Source organism: Macaca thibetana, chromosome 3, assembly GCF_024542745.1.
Source record: "Macaca thibetana thibetana isolate TM-01 chromosome 3, ASM2454274v1, whole genome shotgun sequence".
NCBI classification, from domain to species: Eukaryota; Metazoa; Chordata; class Mammalia; order Primates; family Cercopithecidae; genus Macaca; species Macaca thibetana.
In genome coordinates this window covers 119,021,190-119,041,888 of record NC_065580.1, presented here as the reverse complement: position 1 = coordinate 119,041,888, position 20,699 = coordinate 119,021,190, and the positions used below count along the sequence as shown (strand labels likewise).

General features: G+C 39.6%; 1 protein-coding gene and 1 long non-coding RNA gene across 3 annotated transcripts; one reads left to right on the top strand and one right to left on the bottom strand.

Annotated features, from left to right (window-relative positions):
- Positions 1–436: 436 nt before the first annotated feature.
- Positions 437–19,097, bottom strand: LOC126951466 (uncharacterized). 2 transcript variants are annotated; one of them, XR_007724483.1, is made up of 4 exons: positions 17,505–19,097; positions 9,479–9,567; positions 2,558–2,602; positions 437–2,151 (listed from the first exon to the last, which is right to left on the bottom strand). It is a non-coding gene; the product is annotated as an uncharacterized LOC126951466 (long non-coding RNA). The 2 variants fall into 2 exon arrangements; XR_007724484.1 differs by lacking the exon at positions 17,505–19,097 and adding an exon at positions 12,558–12,821.
- CDC14C (cell division cycle 14C) lies at positions 14,755–17,511 on the top strand. Its single transcript, XM_050785553.1, has one exon. It carries the CDS (start codon positions 14,798–14,800, stop codon positions 16,250–16,252), a length of 1,455 nt encoding a protein of 484 aa, XP_050641510.1. The 5' UTR covers positions 14,755–14,797; the 3' UTR covers positions 16,253–17,511.
- Positions 19,098–20,699: the final 1,602 nt, after the last annotated feature.

Here is a 20,699-nt window from a genome sequence, read left to right as displayed (position 1 = left end):
CCCTTTTATTTTTTTCTTTCTGTGAACCAGGTCACATGATGATCACCTCTGTGGTTTGAAGTCAGGAATCTTCAAAGGAGTGGGATAATTCTGCAAGAACTCCCACATTCTTAGTGATTGCACACTGCAGTCTGATCAACCCTCACGAAAAGGACAGCTGCTTCATCTCGACAAACCCATCGTTATAAATCACACGATGGAATATTACACAGCAATGACAAGGAATGAACAACGGACCATAAAACCACATGAGTAAAGCTCAAAAACATTCTGTGGAGTTGAAAAGTACGCGGTGTATGAGTCAATTTATGAAATTCAAGAACATATAGAGCATGGTATGACAGAAGTCAGCATAATGAATACTTGTGTTGTGAAGACTGACTAGGGAAAAAGATGGAAAGACTTTCCGAGTGATAGAAATATTCTGTATCTTTAGCTCATTGACAGACAGCTAAAAATTGACCTGGATGTACACTTCAGATTTCTACATTGCACTGTATTTACATTACGCTTCAATTTTTAAAGGCAAAGGAAAGAAGATGGTGACCCCTGTGGTAGTAGTGGATGTTTCTCAGTGGTCTGAATTTTAGAGATTTTCCTGGCATTATGAAAAAAAAAAATGCAGGATTTTTAACATATATGGCTAAGAGAAGTTGAAAAACATAGCTAAAACGCACTTAAAAGCAAAACAACACAAAACATTAGCATAGGTTTTGTACATCCTAGTTCCTCTCCCTCTCCTTCTCTTTCTCTCTTTTGTTTAAATGCTGGAAGTGAACAACAATTGTTTTAATATTAAAATAACTGCACAATGTCAACTATGTTTCCTTCACTGAGTATTGGGGCTACAGCAATGACAAGAAAAAGTAGACTTTAACGTTAAGAATCTCACCATCTAAAAGGGAGCTATAACATCTTTTATAATATTAAGTTGCATTTGTTGACTGCTATCTATTTACACTCAACTATACACTTACAAGGTTCTAACTGCTGTTTTGTATTAGCTATTTTAACACTCACAACCAACATTAAAGGAGTTAAGTATCTCGCCTCAAATCAAAGAATTAATAAATGGTAAAGGCAATATTTGATGCAGACAGTATGTTTCTGGAGACTATTCTCTCACCCACTACCTGCTATTAACATTCAACCATGCCAGGAGATAAACAAAGAAATTCTCTCCTGTTTTCACTTCTGTGGCATGTTTCTTTTCTTTTCTTTTCTTTTCTTTTTTAACCTTTCCCCTTCTCTTCTCTACTTTTTACTTTCCTCTCCTGATTCATTTTCCTCTGTCTGCCTTTTGAATATCAATGTTCCACAGTTTATTTCCTCAGCCTTAGTTTCTTCAAATTCTGGAATTCCATCCAGAAAAGAAAACATTATTTATTGCCAGTTTCAACAACCGTATGTCTTGCTTTCTGGGGAACACCTCTACCTGCATTTTCCAGAGGCAATTTCAACTTATCTGGTCTGTAATTTAACTCAATATCTTTCTTCCAAAGCTTGTTTCTCCTACTATGAAAGCTGGACCTTCCACTCAACTTGATGTCTTGTAGGCACGTTTGACCAGTTTTACACCCTGGTCCTCCACAACAAATTCATGATGACCTGCCCTCTCTCATACCTTTCCCTTCCACTCTACTAACATTACCTTGGCTCCACCCTCATCTCTTACCTGAATCATTGTAACATCCCCCAGTTTCATCCATCCAGATACATTTCCACACTGTGGAGCACACACAGGAAGCTTTCTAAATTTCAAGTATGATCATTCTACTCCCTTGCTTTAAAACCTACATTTGCTACAGGATAAAGTCCACATTTTATGGCACGAAAACCTTTGCCATTGCGCTGAGACATTAATGGTGGAAGTGCCAGCCTAGGCAACCTTAGATAGGTACACTAGGTTGGAAATGCAAACTGTGTCAGGAGCAACGTAGGAATGAGGATTAAAGCCACAGGTAAAGTCAGGTCAGAGGTCTTTGGAAAGTCTTTATGAAAATGGATGAGGTGGAGGCTTGGTACTGATACTTTGAAATGCTTGCTTGCATCGTTCATCATTCCCAGGGAAGGCAGCAACTTGCAGCTGGGTTCTAAATAAGATTTCCAGTTTTGTCCAGTCCATCCCAGATGTACCCAGGTGCTCTCTTCCTGTAGAGAAAAGAGATATCTAGTCCATCAATCACTGCACCCCTTCCAATATTCTACGGTATGCCCTATTTTCCCATTAGTTCTTGGTTTAGGCTACTTCTTTCCCCTCCCCTTGACTTCCTTTCTGTCAGGAGAATTGGCTCACCAAATTCCATTTTTCCTACTGTGATTTTATTATAAAGATAGAAAAAACTAAGTGCTAGTGTTCCCAGCCTTCAGTGTAGCTTCTGACAGTCACGTAACGTAAATGTGCTCAGTCCAGCATTCACAGAACTCTGCTCCTCCCTCCTCTTTCTACTCCTTCTTCCTGCTTGGAATGCAGATGCAATGTCAGAATTGCATCAGAGAAATTGTGACCCTGGGTCTGTGAACCCACCCACTTCACTCGGAGTTATGGAAAGCTTACTGCAAACGTGCCACATTGACCTTGGCTCAGCTGTCTCTGGACTCCCTGTGAAGTGAGGGAAATAAAGCCATATTTGTTAAAGGGAAAGTTGAAGTCGCTCTCTGCTCCACACAGCTGAAAGCATTATTAACTGATATAGCCTTTTTCACTCATAAATTATAAGGAAAGCATAATTGTCCTTACTTCACAGACATCTAATAGAATAGAAAAGCTAAGAAGATAGGTTATCTTGGAATAAGATTGGAGATTTCTTATCTGAAACTAAAGAGGTCATTGTCCACTCTAAGGTCAGTTACAGTGTGAAGACCAGCAGTTGTTTTTGTTCTCCTTTTGGAGATAAGGAAATTGTGGCACACAGAAGCTTTGAGTCTTGCAAGTACCGTAAACCACGTTCTTTCTCTGCCTCTCTTCTTAATCTACTTATTTGCCATACCATTCTACTCAACACAGCCAATCAGAATAAAATCTTTATCACTCTTTTAAGTCAATAATCCATCTTAGATATCAGTGGGAATATTTTATGAAAAATACAGAGCTAACAGTTATAGATTTTATCTATCTTTGAGGATTCTTTTGTGTATTATTTCTAAGGTATCAAAGAATAATGGGCCATTTCCCAAAAGAGTATTAAATATTTATTCTACTGCAAAAATTGCTAATACTATTATTAAATATATAAGAAAATGTTTCCCTGTTTGACCACCCTGTTTTCCCTGTTTTTGAATTGCAGCAATAGAATCATTAATTAGTTTTTATTTAGGTACTCAGTATTTTGTAATCTGTTCACTGAGCATCATAAAGTAATTAAAATGAATGAGATTGAGAAGCTACAGAGCAACAGATGCTAATACCAATTGTAAATGACTGAAAGAAGCTGATCAGCAATCTGAGGAATCAAAGATGATTCTTTGATATGCATTTAGGATATGACACTTCTATACCCTCATTTAAGGGGATTCAACTCCTTTATGCAAACATGTTATTAAGAAGAGGCCCTCTCATCTCTGGAAGCCTCCTAGATCTCAATACTTCTCTGCATCCACATTTATTTTCCTGTTTTGACTCCAGTATTCCTGTCTCTGTGACATCATATTGTTTCCCAATTTAATTTCCATCTTGAACACTATTTCCTGATTTGATCTCTCATCTCTGCTGCTGATCCCCTGGATTCACGACTGCAGCTCATGCAAAAGTTCTCATCTCTTATCTGGAATTAGAAGAGACACCCAATCTCCTGCTGGGGTCAGAGAGTGGGCCTTCGGTTACATATTGGAGACTAGAACAAGCAGGGATCTTGCCCTGTCCCGACAGAGATCATACTTATTTTTAAATTTTGTGTCTCTATGTTTGTGATTCCATTTTATTCCCATTTCTTTTAGGATATACCTGCTAGCCATGAATTCACTTAGTTTTTCTTTGACTGAGAAAGTCTTCATTATTTCTTTTTCACTTTTGCAGAATGTTTTTGCTTTATATATGACAGATTTTTTGTTTATCTTTTTGTTTTATCATTCTACACTTTAGGTATGCCATGCCATTGTCTCATTGCTCACATAATTTATGATGAGAAGTCTGCTGTAATTTATCCTTGTTCCTCTGTGGCGCATGATTTTTTTTCCACTTTCTTTCAAGATTTGCTTTTTGTCCTGGTTTCTGGGGAGTTTGAATAGGATATGGGGGGGGGGGGGTGTGTATGTATGTGTGTGTTTTCAGTATTATTTCTGGTTTTTTTTTTTTTTCTCTCTAAACTCCTTAGGTCTGTAGTTTGGTTTATTGGTTTTACAAAATTCTCAGCCATTATTTCTTCCAATTTTTTTTATACTCCTTTCTCCTTTTCTTATACTCAGACTGCAGCTATGTATATGTTACACTATTTGATTGTGAGCCACAGTGTTGGGATGTTCTATTAGTGTTCTGGTTTTGTTTTTCATTTTTATCTCTTTGTTTCCAGTTTAGGAAGTTTCTACAGACCTATGTCTAAGTTTACTGATTCTTTCCTCAGCCATGTCCAGTCTACTAATGAGTCCATCAAAAGAATTTGTCATCTTCATCGCTGTATTTTTATTTCTAGTATTTCAATTTGATTTTTTCTTATAATTTCCATCTCTCCATTAAAATTATCCACCTGGCATTGAGTGTTGTCATTTTGTCTAGTATTTCCATTGGAGCCATCAATATGTTAAGCAGAGTTTTCTTTTTTAAATTCCTTGTCTGATAATTCCATCTTCTGTATAATGGCTCTGTCTAGTTCTAACAATTGCTTTGTCACTTTGAATGACTTCTTTCTTGTTTTTTAATATTCTTCATAATTTTTTGGTTATAGCTAGACATGAAAAGAACAGCAGATATTAGCTGAATTTTTTATGTTTGGAGAAAAGCACAAGTTTCCTTGTGTGAGGCCTTAAATGTACAGATGGATGCTAATCTGGTCAGAAGACAAGTTGCATTTGAAACTGTTTGTGCTATGGGCACCAGCACTTTCTGACTACTCCATTGGTGCCCTTTCTTGGCTCCCACTTGACTGAGTCTCCCCATGTGCCTCTTCACAGTTGTATTCCACCACTACTTTTACTGTTGTTCTTTATGGTGGTGATGGTGCTGGCTAAGAGGAAGGTTATTTGATGTTCACATTAAGCTAAAGATTTTGGCAGGTATCAAAACCTAAGTCCCGGATATGTAACCTTCATAACTATTCCTGTCCCTTTTCCTGGGGTAAAAATTCTTCCTCATCTTATTGCTCCTCTTCTTTTTCCCAAATTTCAGTGGTTTTGAAGGCTTTTCTCCTGCAGATTAAGACTTTAGTTGCTTAGGGGAGACTAGGATTATGCTTCTGGGTGGAGATTTGCTGGTGGTCTCTATTTCTATCTTTCAGTTTAATGAATTAAACCAATGTCTCAGGATAAACTTTGATAATTTCCCCTGCAGATTAAGCTTTTTATCCATGAAGTAGATAGCTGGAAATAGTCTGGGTAGATTTGGCAGTGGTTGCTTCTTCCACCACCCCCAGCCAGCACTACAGTGTGTGTGGGGAAAGGGGTGAGGGATGAACTTTTTCTAGGTTTTTCCTTGTTCCTCTTTGTAAATGTTGGGTGAGTTCTTGGACAAAAAGCTTACAAGAGAGTGGAACTCTCTCCTAGGAATACAGCCCTAGGAAGCTTCACATTCTCACACTAGCCCACCCACAGCCTTCAAAAATTCTATACAATTTTTGATTTTTGTTTGGCATATATAATATACAGTGGCTCCTGTCTCAGATAAGAAAATGCTGGAGACCTTCTCTCCAGATGTTGGGATGTCACTTTTCCCTATGATATAGTTTGGATGTTTGACCCCTTAAATTTTCATGCTAAAATGTGATCTCCAATTTTGGAAGTGGGGTGTAGTGAGGACAGTTTGGGTCATGGGAGCAGATCCTTAATGGATGACCTTGGTGCTGTCATCACAATAATGAGTCAGTTCTCACTGTATTAGTTCATGTGAGATCTGTTTGTTTAAAAGGGACTGGAACCTCCCATATTCTCTCTCTCTCTCCCTTCTTTTTTTTTTTTTTTTTTTTTTTTTTTTTCCCGACAGAGTTTTGCTTCTGTTGCCTAGGCTGCAGTACAATGGCATGATCTCAGCTCACTGCAACTTCCGTCTCCTTGGTTCAAGTGATTCTCCTGCCTCAGTCTCCCAAGTAACTGAGATTACAGGCATGCACCACCATGCTAGGCAGGGTGGCACACGCCTGTAATCCCAGCACTTTAGGAGGATGAGGGGGGCGGATCCCTTAGGTCAGGAGTTTGAGAACAGCCTGACCAACATGGTGAAACCCTGCCACTGCTAAAAATGCAAAATTAACCCCTTCTCTCTTGCTCCCTCTCTTGACACATGACAATGGCTCCCCTTCAGTTTCTGCCATGATTGTAAGCTTCCTGAGGCCCTCATCAGAAGCAGATCACTACACTTCCCTTGCAGCCTATAGAACTATGAGCCCAAATATATCAATTAACTTTATAAATTACCCAGTCTCAAGTATTCCTTCATAGCAATGCAGATTAGCAAACGCTACAACCTCAGTTTTCTGATTGGTCCAAGAAAAGTCACTGATTTTCATTTTGCTCGGATTTCTTATTGCTGTGGGGCAGATGTAATGACTTCCCAGCTCTTTACATGTCTGAGTTGAAACTGGAGTTCTTATATCAGTGGTAAAAATAAATACTCTACTTATTGTTACTCCATTTTACATTCAACACAATCAAAAAAATTAAATTATTATACAAGGAGCCTGACCATGTTCCCACTGGAAAGAGTTTTATCTAGTAATTTCACTCTACGTAAGTGACTAAAGCACACGGAGACAAAGTGGGTGGGCCCATGTTGCACAATGAATTAGTAAAAGAGCTTCACATGAGCTGGATTTACATGGGCTTTTCCTATAACTTACAGCTGGGACATTTTTTTGCAGAACAAAGACTACAACTCATATTCTTCTTTCAAGTTGTTATATTTTCCACAAATCAATTACAATTTAAATAATCATTTGCATATAAAATTGTTTACTTTAGCCCTCTCAAAATACATAATTTGAAGCTAAAATATGAATTATCATCCTCTGAAATTTAGAGAGTATTTTATATGACAATTACATGCTGAGCATGGTCAGATGCTTTTGAGAATACACTCTACTGTCCTGGTGGCTTATGAACTTTAGGGGAGAATGATACATAAATATAAGTAAGAGAATATCAAGAACTAAGAGATTCACAGAAGTGCTAAGTGCAGGCCCATTATGGAACATATCAGCTTACAGGCCCGATACTGAAATATTGGGATTGTGATAAGTAAGACTGCCTAATCCAGGCCAGGTTATTTTAGAGGAATCATGGAAAGATCCCACTCTGTCCTGGAGCCTAGATGGATGGAATTTTTCTGAAAAGTTTCAAATAAGAGTAAAATAAGCAATCTATCAACTGCCATTAAGTAACAGAAAATTTCTTTATATTATTCCAAAAGTATATCATTAGAGCTGGAATTAGTAGGTAACCTATAATATTGGTGTTTCTGGTCAGCTATCCTGGCCAATCCCCAGTCTGCTTTCCTAACGTGTAACATTAGCATAGACCATCATTTGTCTGGATCTGTGAAGCCTCCCAGAAGAGCCTGCAAGGTGAATAGCGGCCAAAAATCAGTGCTGTGGAAAAATGTGAGCTTCTACCTCACATGCCTTCTTTCCTGTTTCCTGCAGTGCACAGAGATGGCTACTCAAGGTCGTGGTTACTCTCATGCACAGATTCTGAAGGCTACTCTTGGCTACAATTCAGGTAGTGTCCAACAGGGCAAAGTGAAAGACTGGTTTCTTGTCAATAATGATAATCTTTTTTAGTACCTAACACCAAAACAACAATCAATACTATATTGGGCTTACTCAGTCACTGGGAATATTCAGCTAGCTAAAGAGGGGTCTGGAGTGAAGATTTAGAAGAGTTTCAGGAACATATTTATTGGAGTGGCATTCAAATTATAAAACATTGTATTTGGAAGAGAAAATTTCAAGTTTTGTGTGTGTGTGTGTGTGTGTGTGTATTGGAATTGAGGGAACATTAGAAAATCCTAACTTAGTAATTAAGCTTCTTAAGTTATTTTCACTGAAAAAGGAAATCTCAGCCCTATAATTTTCAGCAGATCTAACCCCTAATTTAAATTATTTGTCTACTTTTCTCTCTCTTTTTTTTTTTTTTTTTTTTGGATGAATGCCAGCCAAATCAATAGCACCCAAGCAAATCTCACTGGTAATGTTCTTAAAGGAAATATATACCAAGAATACTTGCCATGCATGACCTAAACAGCTACTATATGCATATTATTTTCAGATTCTTAATGTGTCCCTAGCCCACAGAAAGGCCTACTTAAGCCATGTTACAGCTTCTATCAAAGCCCAGTCTCATAAATATTTCTTCATCTCTGAAATACTTTCATGGCTATGATTCTATGATGAAATACATCATGCAACATTCAACCATTGTCAGTATCACTTTTTTCTATTTTTTTTGAACTTATGCAATGAAGTTTACAAATGTCCATTTTCAATGTATCTATTGATCCATGAATACATTTCTGAAAGGCCATAGAAACTTGAAAATGTAATTTCTAAGGCTTTAGAACTTTCTTCTTTGCAAATAACCAAATCTTGTTTATTTTTCATTCACATTAGATATTATAACACAGTCACATGAAATAAGGCAAAATGAGATGAGAAACAGTGTTCATTTGTGCTAGCTACTATCATTCTATCATTTAATACTCAACATAACTCCAGCACATAGGCTATGCTATTTCTAATTTCAAGATGAGGAGGCAATTTCAAGTAGATTCAGCACATTGAAGTCACATGGTAAAGAGCAGAGGATTTGGGATTTATACGAAGATCTGTTAGCCTTAGAGCAGGGGTATACAAATTTCGCCTTCCCTGGGCCACACTGTAAGAAGAAGAATTGTCTTGGACCACATATAAAATACACTAATGATAGCTAATGAGCTTTAAAAAAAAACAAAAAAAAACTCATAATGTTTTAAGAAATTTATGAATCTGTGTTGGGTCACACTCAAAGCTGTCCTGGCCCACATGCAGCCCGCAGGTCGTAGGTTGGATGAGCTCGCCTTAGAGCCTACATATGTGAAGTAAATTACATTCCATTAAAATCTTAAAGGGGTTTATCATAACTACCAGGAAAAATGGCAGGGAACAAACATTTCTGAAGAATCATATTTTCATAGATAAAACACTTAGTGCCATAGCAAGACCTGCTCATGATGACTGGACACTTCAGAGGCAAAGGAAGCAAGCCTCGGTGTAGCTTTGTGCCTTTTCAGAGTGAGACTTTCCACCCTCTCCTGCTGGAAAAATTTCCACTCAAGTTTAACATGTCACTGAAGCATTACCTTTCCCTTGAAGACAGATAGGTGGTGGTTCTTTCCTCCATGTCCTTGGGATTAGGACTGCTTATAGAATATTTCTGCATCCCCAACACCTAGCTCAGGTACGAGAACACAAAAGAAATCTGATAAGTATGTGAAAGAAGAAAAAAAGTGAGATGCTAGTCACTGCAAACCTTGACAACAGTAGCCATATGCCATGACATCCATTTGTCAGCAATTAATTTTCCCATTATTTTCTTCTTTAAATTCCCCCTGTGTTAATGAGAAGCACTTCAGTTAAGTGCTTAATAAACAAGCAATTACTAAACAGACATTTAATGGCCTGCTCTATTATTGCCTGTAACACAAAGGGATAGTGAGAGATACAAATAAAACCCCAACATTTATGCATCATCACAAGATGCATAAATTACAATTCAATTCATAACAGTAGTATAAATGGATCCCCCCTTTAGTGTGATTTTTAGGCTTTATAGGAAACATTCTCATTATTTCTCAGTTATTTTTGGTGTAATGAATGAAGTTTCTTCTGAATGTGGCAAGAGGCGCAGTGAACCACTTGGCTACTCAACCACAAATGGGGATTTGCAGGGAGAAGCTGGGGCTGTGGTCTCCATTTTCCTAAGAATGGTGCCAAGAATAAAAAACAATGAAGGGTTTGTGATAAAAAAGTAAATAGTGCAAAAATGTTCAAATACTTCTAAGTAATAAATCTTTATTAAAATGAATCTTTGTATTTCCTTAATTTCATTAATAATGAAAAAATTGGAGAAAATTACCCATATGTTGAGTTCATACAATTTTTTAAAAAACACATACTTTGTTTTATTTTATTTTAAAACTTACTTACTTGTATTTATTTATTCTTAAAGACAAGGTCTCACTATGTTGCCCAGGATGGTCTTGAATTCCCAGGCTGAAGTGATCCTTCTACCTCAGTCTCCCAGATAGCTGGGACTACAAACACGTGCCCGACAAAGACATACAACGTTATCTACCAGTTCTTCTCTATTCCATCTTCCTGATAGAATACAAGCTTGAAGGCTAGAAGTGCAATGGTCCTCAGCGCATATTAAATTGATAAACCTTCCCTGAAGTAGTAGTCATAGGCTTAGCTATTGGGAAGAAATAAAACAAAAAACAAAAACAGAAACAGCAGCACATGTGTATGTGTTATATTTATTCACTGTGCATTTTTAAAAGGTAGAGTTTTCTAATTAGTTGAAAAATTTCATACTATATCAACAATACAAATGTGTTTAGAATTCAAATTATGTCATTGTTATTATAATTGGACCCCGGGAATGTAAACAGAAATGTATTTGGAAGAGGCGCATATCGCTGCTGACCCTGTTGGGCTATTACATTCTATTAGACTAGAAAATGTACAGGTGACACTAAGCCTGTGGCAGAGAAATTGGAAGATTTGTTGAGTGCTGTGACCCTACTCAATTTTTCGTAATTTTTCTAGCAGCTCTCACATATTTTTAAAATTTTAAGTCCAATTTTCAATACCAGATAATTTTGATTGGCACTGGCATTACAATGTCTGTTTTCTCAATGACACCTAATAGTTCTTACTCATTACTTGTCACTGGCATGAAGGGCAAGCAGCTTAGTTAGACTGTTCAGAGGCTTTATAGAGCCTATCTTTTATTCTTATATGGAGGGGAAGAACAATCCTGGCGTGACAATATACCTTAATTTAAAGATGAACTAAGTGTTATAAATGCCTGATAAGCACAAACCTCCTGAATTGTTCTGATGCAAGAGGAACAAATAAAAGAACCACATGAAATCCCCACCTTAATCATTTTATTTTATGACAAATATCTTGCTTGTATTCCTCCATTTTCTTATAAGCCAAATAATTTCCAGATTGAAAAATAACTAGAAGCCATAAAATCATTTACTGTTGTATTATTTTAATTAGTTAATCATTTTACAACTCTTGTACTTCCCAAGTCCAATATCCCTTATTTTTTGTATTTTAAGTTATTTAAACTTCACAGTCATACAAACGGATGTATCAGACAAACATGTGAGGTGGTATGTTGAATATACCACCATACAGTATTTCTTTATGCAGAATAATACAGGACAAATTCTCAGGTGCAGTGACCAAACTATAAAATAAGATGCAAGTGCTCTAGAAACCACCAAGTTTGGACAGACAATTGTAAGTTACAAAATTAGGAAACCTAGGAGAATATTTACTTTACGTAGAGGGAACAGAATGAGTATAAGCTCCAAAGCAAGTGTAGCTTCTGGGAACAAGCTTATAGCTAGAGCTCAAACGAAAGGGAAGGGAGAAAGCCAGGCTGCAGAGGAGACTCCATGACTGACACCATAGTTTCTCTTTCCCCAAGCAGCTGTGAGGAGCTGGGGATAATCATCTCACCATAAAATTCAGAGGAGACTTGGGATTGGATATGTATTTAGGGAAGAGTAACTAAAATAGACAAAAAAGGAGGACTAGAATTCAGGATGGGGAAAAGACTTAAAAGAATAGGACTAAGGGAAGAATAAGAGGTTTTAGAAAGAGATAAAGAATGGAGGTGACCCACCGAACAACTGAGTCACCTAAAAAACATCCATCTAAGGCATCCATAATGTTGACCTGAAATAAAAATCTAAGGCAAAATTAGCATAAGTAAAGAATTCGATTTGGCCAAATTTGAGGAGCGTAACCCGGGAAACACATATCCAAACTACGTCAGAGAAGTGCTTTCAGTTGGAGAGGCTACAAGCAGATTTTTAAGGACAAAATGAAGAGGTATAGCAAGGTGGTCTCAGCCTGTTCATATAGAACTACCATTGGTTAACAGAAAGAAGCTAACAGATGATTGGCTAAAGGCTATAGCACTTCTTGGAATAGTCATTATCAGTTTGTGATGAACCCAGCTCCTGGAATTCTTATAAGTAAAAAAGTTCAGGAATTTCAGGGGAGTAACTGTGGCATCATGACCACCCTATTTGGCCATTGCAATTTAGTTATCCTCATTTGTTGGGTTTTGTTTCAATAAGTATGTCCAGTGAGAACCTCCCCTTTTGTTTGGTCCAACCTTACAGAATAGTTTACCTTGACTCTGCAAAGTTTAGACTATCTTGGAGACAATTAGTAGATTGTTCTTTAAACCTTCCTCTAGTTGTCTGTATATTCCACCTTATGCAGAAAAGGTGGTCAAAATGGTAGCTAATTTGGGTGAGAAAATAAAACTTTCTCCATGCCCAACACCCTCCACACATATTAGAGTTCAACATTAAAGGTAGAAGGAGCAAAAGGGATTCAACAATGAAAAATAACCTGTCTGAGAAAAGGAGAGCCCTTTACTTTCCTCCCACAGCGAGGTGGCCATGGACATATCTTTTCAGGTGTGTCAATAGAGCCTGTTCCTGTGGTTACCTGAGTAACAAAGACCCAGTCAGAAATCACTGAGTTGTAGATACAAACGCTCTCAGACTAGCCAGACAATTGCAGGAGGACTGGGGAAGGAAGAATAAGATAGTGTCTCTGGAACTTAAAGAGAAGATCTGTTGAGAAGCAGATGCCAATAACTAGAGGGAAACCACCTCAGGCTGAAAGATAGATAAGGGTCTCCATCGTCTCTGGTGCCATGTTGTCAATCATTGCTGTTTCTCTCTAGAGTCTGCTTTATTATTTTTTCTTAGAAGCATGGCCTTCTCAGCTTACCTTTCGCTTGTTTCAGATATGGCTACTCAGATTAAATTTGACATGAGCATTTCACTCGGGGACCCCAAAGAGAATAAGGAGGGGCTCTGGGACTCATGTTTGTTTCCTAGAAGAAGGAATCTGAGTGGCCAACCTGGATGACCTTACTTTTCTAATCAGCTGTGTTTAGGATTTTTTAAATTATTATAAACAGAGATCTAAGTGTTCACGGATAGTGTGGTGATTATACAAGCAACTTCCAAGAGCAAGACTGTCTCATACGAAACTTTGCATTTCTTAGCAAGAACCAGGTCTCTAGCAAAGAGCAAACATTCAATAAATTGTTTCTGAGTCTATTAATAAATGATAAGAAAAGGCGAGGGATATCACCATCCTCACTGCATGCCTTCAGATGTGTGTTTCCTATCGGACACGAGTATTCCAACAAAAACTGGAAAAAAGAAAATACAATGCATTCACTGGGCAGAAATACTGTGGATGGGAGGCAAGCATTCGGACAGTAGTGAACAAAATTATTCTTGAGGTCCCCATTAATCAAAGTATTTGTTGCATCCAGAAGCTTGAATCTTTAAGGACAAATATGAATCTTTACCTATCTCCTTTTACTCTTCTCTCCTTTCTCCTAAACTAATTCCAATGTATACATTAACTTTTAAAATTTCATAAAGCCTATCTAATTGGGAATTTAGGTCTCACTCCTTGTGGACACCAGAAGGATATAAATGATTGGGGGAAATCCCACCAAACAGAACGGCAAGAAGATGTATGAATGAGTAGTAAGCTCAGGAGCAACCCATCAGTCCTCTTCTTTATTTTACCCCCAACCCAGAACTTAGGGATGAAGCTTCATAAAGCTCTCTTTGGTGAAGTAGAGAGGCCTGTTCCGTTCCCGAGAAGTGCACAGCTGCATGTTGGCTTTGGGATGACACTGACTGGATATAAAATTTATCACATGTGATATCCCATGCGTGATCTTCTACACACATTGTTTAGCTTCTCCAAGACTTTTCTTTGGAAAGTCCACATAGAACAGAAAAAAGAAATGCCGTCTTTTAAAATATCCATTTAACTATCTTGTGCTCCCATGTTTCCAAGGTTAGGGTATTGGGAGAGTTGGTGAAAGAGCAATATGTCAGCATTAACTTGTCTTCAAGCAGGCATGACTTTCCATACCGAATGGTCACAATCTCCAACTTTTAATGGATCCTAAATGTGTATTTCAAAAATACTGCCATTTGGTAATAAAGTCATACTCAAAGTTTTTAACACTTGTTTGGCGGAATTTCCAGAGACTGGAGAGAAGGTTAAGATCCAGGCGGTTGCTATGACAAGAGCATTATGACTTATTCATCTAACACTTCGTTGCTGTCAGTATGATACAACCCTTCAGCTCCTGGTTCAGAAAAGCAAAGGGAGGGCGGTCGCGGGAGGGAGTGGGGCAGGCGCTGTGGGCCAGGCCCCTCCTCCAGCTCCTGCACGAACCTACCGCCTCCCGCCAGGCTCTGCCGGCGCCCGCCATTCCCGCAGCACCGCTCTGCGCCGGGGCTGGCGGGAGCCTCGGTGGGCGCACGGGCGCACGGGCGCGCGGGGCCTTGGTCGTTGCTCCCTGACTGGCCGCGGTCGCCTCCATGAAGCGGAAAAGCGAGGGGCGGTCGAGCTCGGCCGCCGAGTCTCCCTGCTCGCCGTGCTGCTTGTCGACCTCACCGGTTGTGAAGAAGATCCGCAGCTCCACGCAGCAGGACCCGCGCCGCCGGGGCCCCCAGGTCGACCTGTACCTGGACATCACCGATCGCCTTCGTTTTGCCATTCTCAACAGCAGACCAAAGAGTGCATCAAATGTACATTATTTCAGCGTAGATAATGAACTCGAATATGAGAACTTCTCCGAAGACTTTGGACCACTCAATCTGGCAATGGTTTACAGATATTGTTGCAAGATAAATAAGAAATTAAAGTCCATTACAATGTTAAGGAAGAAAATTGTTCATTTTACTGGCTCTGATCAGAGAAAACAAGCCAATGCTGCCTTCCTTGTTGGATGCTACATGGTTATATATTTGGGGAGAACTCCAGAAGAAGCATATAGAATATTAATCTTTGGAGATACATCCTATATTCCTTTCAGAGATGCTGCCTATGGAAGCTGCAATTTCTACATTACACTTCTTGACTGTTTTCATGCAGTAAAGAAGGCAATGCAGTATGGCTTCCTTAATTTCAACTCATTTAACCTTGATGAATATGAACACTATGAAAAAGCAGAAAACGGAGACTTAAATTGGATAATACCAGACCGATTTATTGCCTTCTGTGGACCTCATTCAAGAACCAGACTTGAATGTGGTTACCCTCAACATTCTCCTGAGACTTATATTCAATATTTTAAGAATCACAATGTTACTACCATTATTCGTCTTAATAAAAGGATGTATGATGCCAAACGCTTTATGGATGCTGGCTTCGATCACCACGATCTTTTCTTTGCGGATGGCAGCACCCCTACTGATGCCATTGTCAAAAAATTTCTGGATATCTGTGAAAATGCTGAGGGTGCCATTGCAGTACATTGTAAAGCTGGCCTTGGTCGCACGGGCACTTTGATAGCCTGCTACATCATGAAGCATTTCAGGATGACAGCAGCTGAGACCATTGCATGGGTAAGGATCTGCAGACCTGGCTTGGTGATTGGGCCTCAGCAGCAGTTTTTGGTGATGAAGCAAACAAGCCTCTGGCTGGAAGGGGACTATTTTCGGCAGAAGTTAAAGGGGCAGGAGAATGGACAACACAGAGCAGCCTTCTCCAAACTTCTCTCTGGTGTTGATGACATTTCCATAAATGGGGTCGAGAATCAAGACCAGCAAGAACCCGAACCTTACAGTGATGACGACAACATCAATGGAGGGACACAAGGTGATAGACTTCGGGCCCTGAAAAGCAGAAGACAACCAAAAACAAACGCTATTCCTCTGACATGTCCCCTAGCTGTGCTGACCTCTGCACTATGTAGTATTGTCATCTGGTGGATTGTTTGTGACTACATTCTTCCCATCCTGCTATTCTGTCTCGATGGTTTCAGAACATAGCAGCCATCAGGACCCCCTGACAGATAGCTGCTTCTCTCTGTTTCAAGGGCTAAAACGGTCTTGCGTTAAGTAAAATCCTGTGACCAGAGCTGAAAGAAGACTCTAGGAAATGAAAACTGCAACAGAAATTAGCACAATTTGAAAACAAAACAAAATTGCAAAAGCCTTAGTTGCTTTCCACCTAAGAAGCGATCAATGGAGAAAATGTCCACTGGAGTTTCAATAATGAACTTTGAGTTTGGGTGCAAGCAAATGACTCAAAGAAGGACCCAGCTCTCAAGCTGAAGGACAAAAATGCTGTTGTAAATTTAGTCTCAGGTGTAAATACCCAAGCCCTCTGGTACCCAGGGAGCTGGCTGGTCTGTGGTGAATGTGTGTCCCTGTGATGGCAAGCACTGTAGTTGCTGGCCTTCAGAAGACTTGAGGATCTGATGGAGGTTTTTTATGTATTTATTTTCTGTTCACCTTGTGACCCTGTGTCAAAATTTATAAAGATACAAAAGGCATTACTGAGATGGTACTTTCTGTAATTTGATACTATTTGGCTTTATCATCTTCACTTGACTATTTGTAATACTGTTGTAGTGTTAACTCTGTTAAGTAACCCAGCTGCTTGTCTTCCACCAAAGAGTGCTTTATTAACAATAATCTGTGAAAACCACATTTAAACACTGTTGCATCTTGTAATACCAGGTGGTACCTTGGTAAGGTAAAACTTGCAAGAGAGTATTAATGGTAGCTTTAGAAGACTCAGGAGGAGAAACTGACTTCAGAGTTGGAAGATGTTGCAAGTCATTCCTTTTTCTGTCCTTTAGGGACTGAAGAACCGGGAGGTTGCCCATTGTTTGGCTGCCAGTCATACAAATTAAAATCATATTTCCTTCCATGCATGGAAAAAACACACTATTGGTTTTTTGCCTTGGAAACAGCAATCCAAAATAATGTCAACTTAAAAAAAAAAGTTACCGCTTTTTTAGAGTTCTCTGTAACACTACATTTTTTTTTCCTTATGAGATCAGCCTAAGGCCATTGACGTGGCCTGTGGTCTCAGTGACAATGATCTGCTTCTGGATCTCACTGTTGCCTTTGATAAGGGAACACAACTGGTAACTCTGCAGAGTGCCTTCTCCCACAACCCTACTGGAACACAGCAGAGTCTGTGCCATGAAGCAATTACAGAAATAGAATTAATTTGCTGTCCCCCCCCCAGAAAATAAAATGGGACCCAAAATAAAGAATATTTGATACTCACCTCAGTTCCTTCCGTAAGAAGTGGGTGGTTTAATGATTTTTAACCCATTTTTGCCTGTGCTGGGAGCATGGAGGGCTGAGATGTTGACAGGCAGTGGGAAACAAATGCCCTCCTAAGCCACAAGGCTTAGATCAGTAGGCAACTCCATTTTAAGAAGCTGCCTTTTTCACAAAACTGTAAGAAATAAAAGCAGTTGGAATAAACAAGTTAAAGTCTTTAATGCAAAAAGTAATTGAAAGGCAGTGCTTCCGTTTTGGTGTACTTTCTTGGAAGAAAGTGTGAAATTGACTGGCATCAGGAGAGACGGAAGATGCCGTGTTCTCAGTCAAACAAGTGACTCTTTCCCCGCCAGGCACTATGGGGTGGGGTCAGGCCAGCTTTTAAACACTGGGGACTGGATCACAGAAAAACAGTGGTTTTCTGTCCCTGGAAATGAATAGGCACAAAGATCCACTTGGCTGTGGGAAGACCACTCTTCAATAAGATTTGGGTGGGAGAAAGAACATTCCGTTTGCTATTTTGAGCTGAGAAAATATAAATATTCAAACTGTGCCATGCATAAAGCATTGAATTCTCAAGGCACCTCTTCTTTCCCTTACCCTTTTTAAGGCCATCCCCTCCATAAATAATAATCCAGGTAGTTGTGAAAATCGTGCTTCCATCTGATCCCTTCTTAGTTTGGCTTTTCGTCCCATCAGAACAAGTAAACGTGGGCACCACAGCTCTTGTGAGTATTGTCTCCCTCACAGTGAACAAGCCTCCTGGTGTTTCGTCCAAGAAAATGTAGGGTGTCAGTGGAACCACAGTCGTTTTTCATTTTATAAACTGCCTCTTCATGTTGCCTGCTCAAGTTTCCACCTAGAATTGCTATCACGGTGGCTCTTTCTAAAAATCCTTCTATTTAACTGGTTCACTGAAATTGGTCATAGAAAACTTGTGATTTGGTGAAAAAGCATTCCTTGTAATAACCAAATGACTTAGGATGGTGTGCATAGCAACAGTGTTACACTTAATGGGGACCGTCTCTGGAATCCAGGAAGTCTCTGGGTCTGAGGAATGGAAAGTTTTTCCTGCTATGAATGAGAGTGGACTCTTCCCCTCACCCCCGACTGAAACCACAAACACCCAGAATCCTCTGGGATTCTGACTTACAGTCCTTGTTATAGAAGACCTTGTTGCTATGGAACATTAAACTGTGTCTGTCAGATGGAGAGATTCCCTTAAGAGCCTTAAACAGCCCTGAAAGTACACCGGGACAGTTTGCAATGAAATTAAAATGAGAAGTGAATATTTCTAGGTCCCCTTCAAGCTTTCTGGGGACTCAGAATTATCAGGAGTCAGGGACAGTCGGGAGGAAGAGCGTCTGCAAAACTGGGTTCCTAGAAGTATGGACGGATGTGGCTTTTTGTAGAACTTGGTGGGGAGCAGCTCCTCGAGACAGCAGAACGGCCTGGCCTTGCCAGTGCTTCCCGGCAGCACGCGGCTCTGCTGGCCTGCAGAATTTCCCCGTTCTGAGCTTGATGCCCCTAGCCTATCCCCTACCTCCTTCCTCCCCTCCCCTCTAGCCCTCTCACGGGAGTGATTGCTACCTCTCTTTTCTTGGGCCTAGACAAGTTTTAGAGGAGTTCCCAAGCATTGTCACAAGGCCAGTGTGCTGGAGGCCAGTGTGCTCGCTGGGCAGGATGTCCTGTGCTTGTGGGTGGCCCGAGGGCTCTCCTGGGACTTTACCCTTTTCTCAGTCACCTTGTGAGCCACAGAAGCAGTGCACTCATTGGATGTCTGTTCTTAACATAGCTTCTCTTTCTACATTTAAAAAAAAAAATCATTATTGCATTTTGGAAAGCATTGCTCATCAAAAGCAACTTTTAAAACCTATTTTATTGTTCCTTTAAATGTTTATTCCTGCTGAAACTGCCCTGGAGAGGCTAGCTGCTGCTCTTCCATTTCCCCACATCAGGGTATTCTCCACGTCATTGAGTGGAGATGACTCCAGATGTGTTTAAAGACTGGACAATTCAGCTATATTGTGTAGGAAATTACCTCCTTAATTTCCTGGTAGAATTGTCAGCAGACATGTTCATTCGATGATAGTACTGCAGTTTTCTATTAATAATTTGCTTTTACCTAACCTGCACTCGTGTACAGATTATTAAAAGTTTTAAAATGTAAATGATCAGTATTGATTTTTTTTTACAGTGTATATTTCTAATCTTTTTTTTTTTAGTCTTACCTGTTTTACCTTTATTTTTCTGACACCTGTTCTTTTCTTCTTCTTTCTTTTTTTTTTTTTATTATACTTTAAGTTCTAAGGTACATGTGTACAACATGCAGGTTTGTTACATATGTATACATGTGCCATGTTGGTGTGCTGCCCCATTTTTTTTTTTTTTTTTTTTTTTTGAGACGGAGTCTCGCTCTGTCGCCCAGGCTGGAGTGCAGTGGCCGGATCTCAGCTCACTGCAAGCTCCACCTCCCGGGTTCACGCCATTCTCCTGCCTCAGCCTCCCGAGTAGCTGGGACTACAGGCGCCCGCCACCTCACCCGGCTAGTTTTTTGTATTTTTTAGTAGAGACGGGGTTTCACCGGGTTAGCCAGGATGGTCTCGATCTCCTGACCTTGTGATCCACCTGTCTCGGCCTCCCAAAGTGCTGGGATTACAGGCTTGAGCCACCGCGCCCGGCGCCCCATTAACTCAACTTTTACATTAGGTATATCTCCTAATGCTATCCCTCCCCCCTACCCCCTCCCCACAATAGGACCCAGTGTGTGATGTTCCCCTTCCTGTGTCCAAGTGATCTCATTGTTCAATTCCCAACTATGAGTGAGAACATGCAGTATTCGGTTTTCTGTTGTTGCGATAGTTTGCTGAGAATGATGGTTTAAAGCCAAGAGAACTGGTTGAATGAGTGTTTGTATTCCTGAAGGTTAAGATAAAGCTTCCTAATGGCCTGTAAACTTTGCATATGTATGTAGTTTGATACATATTGTCACATTGGAAAATCTTGTGAGTTGTAACTGGTTTGATACAAAATATCAAATAGTGGAAATTGTATAATTACAATCATGTAATTAAAAGTATTAACCCCCCAAAAAATAAAAAATAAATAAATACATAATTAAAAAGCAAAGGGAAAATCTGCAAAGCAGATACCAGACAAGCCTTTGAAAATTCACTTGTTAATAAAATCACGGCAA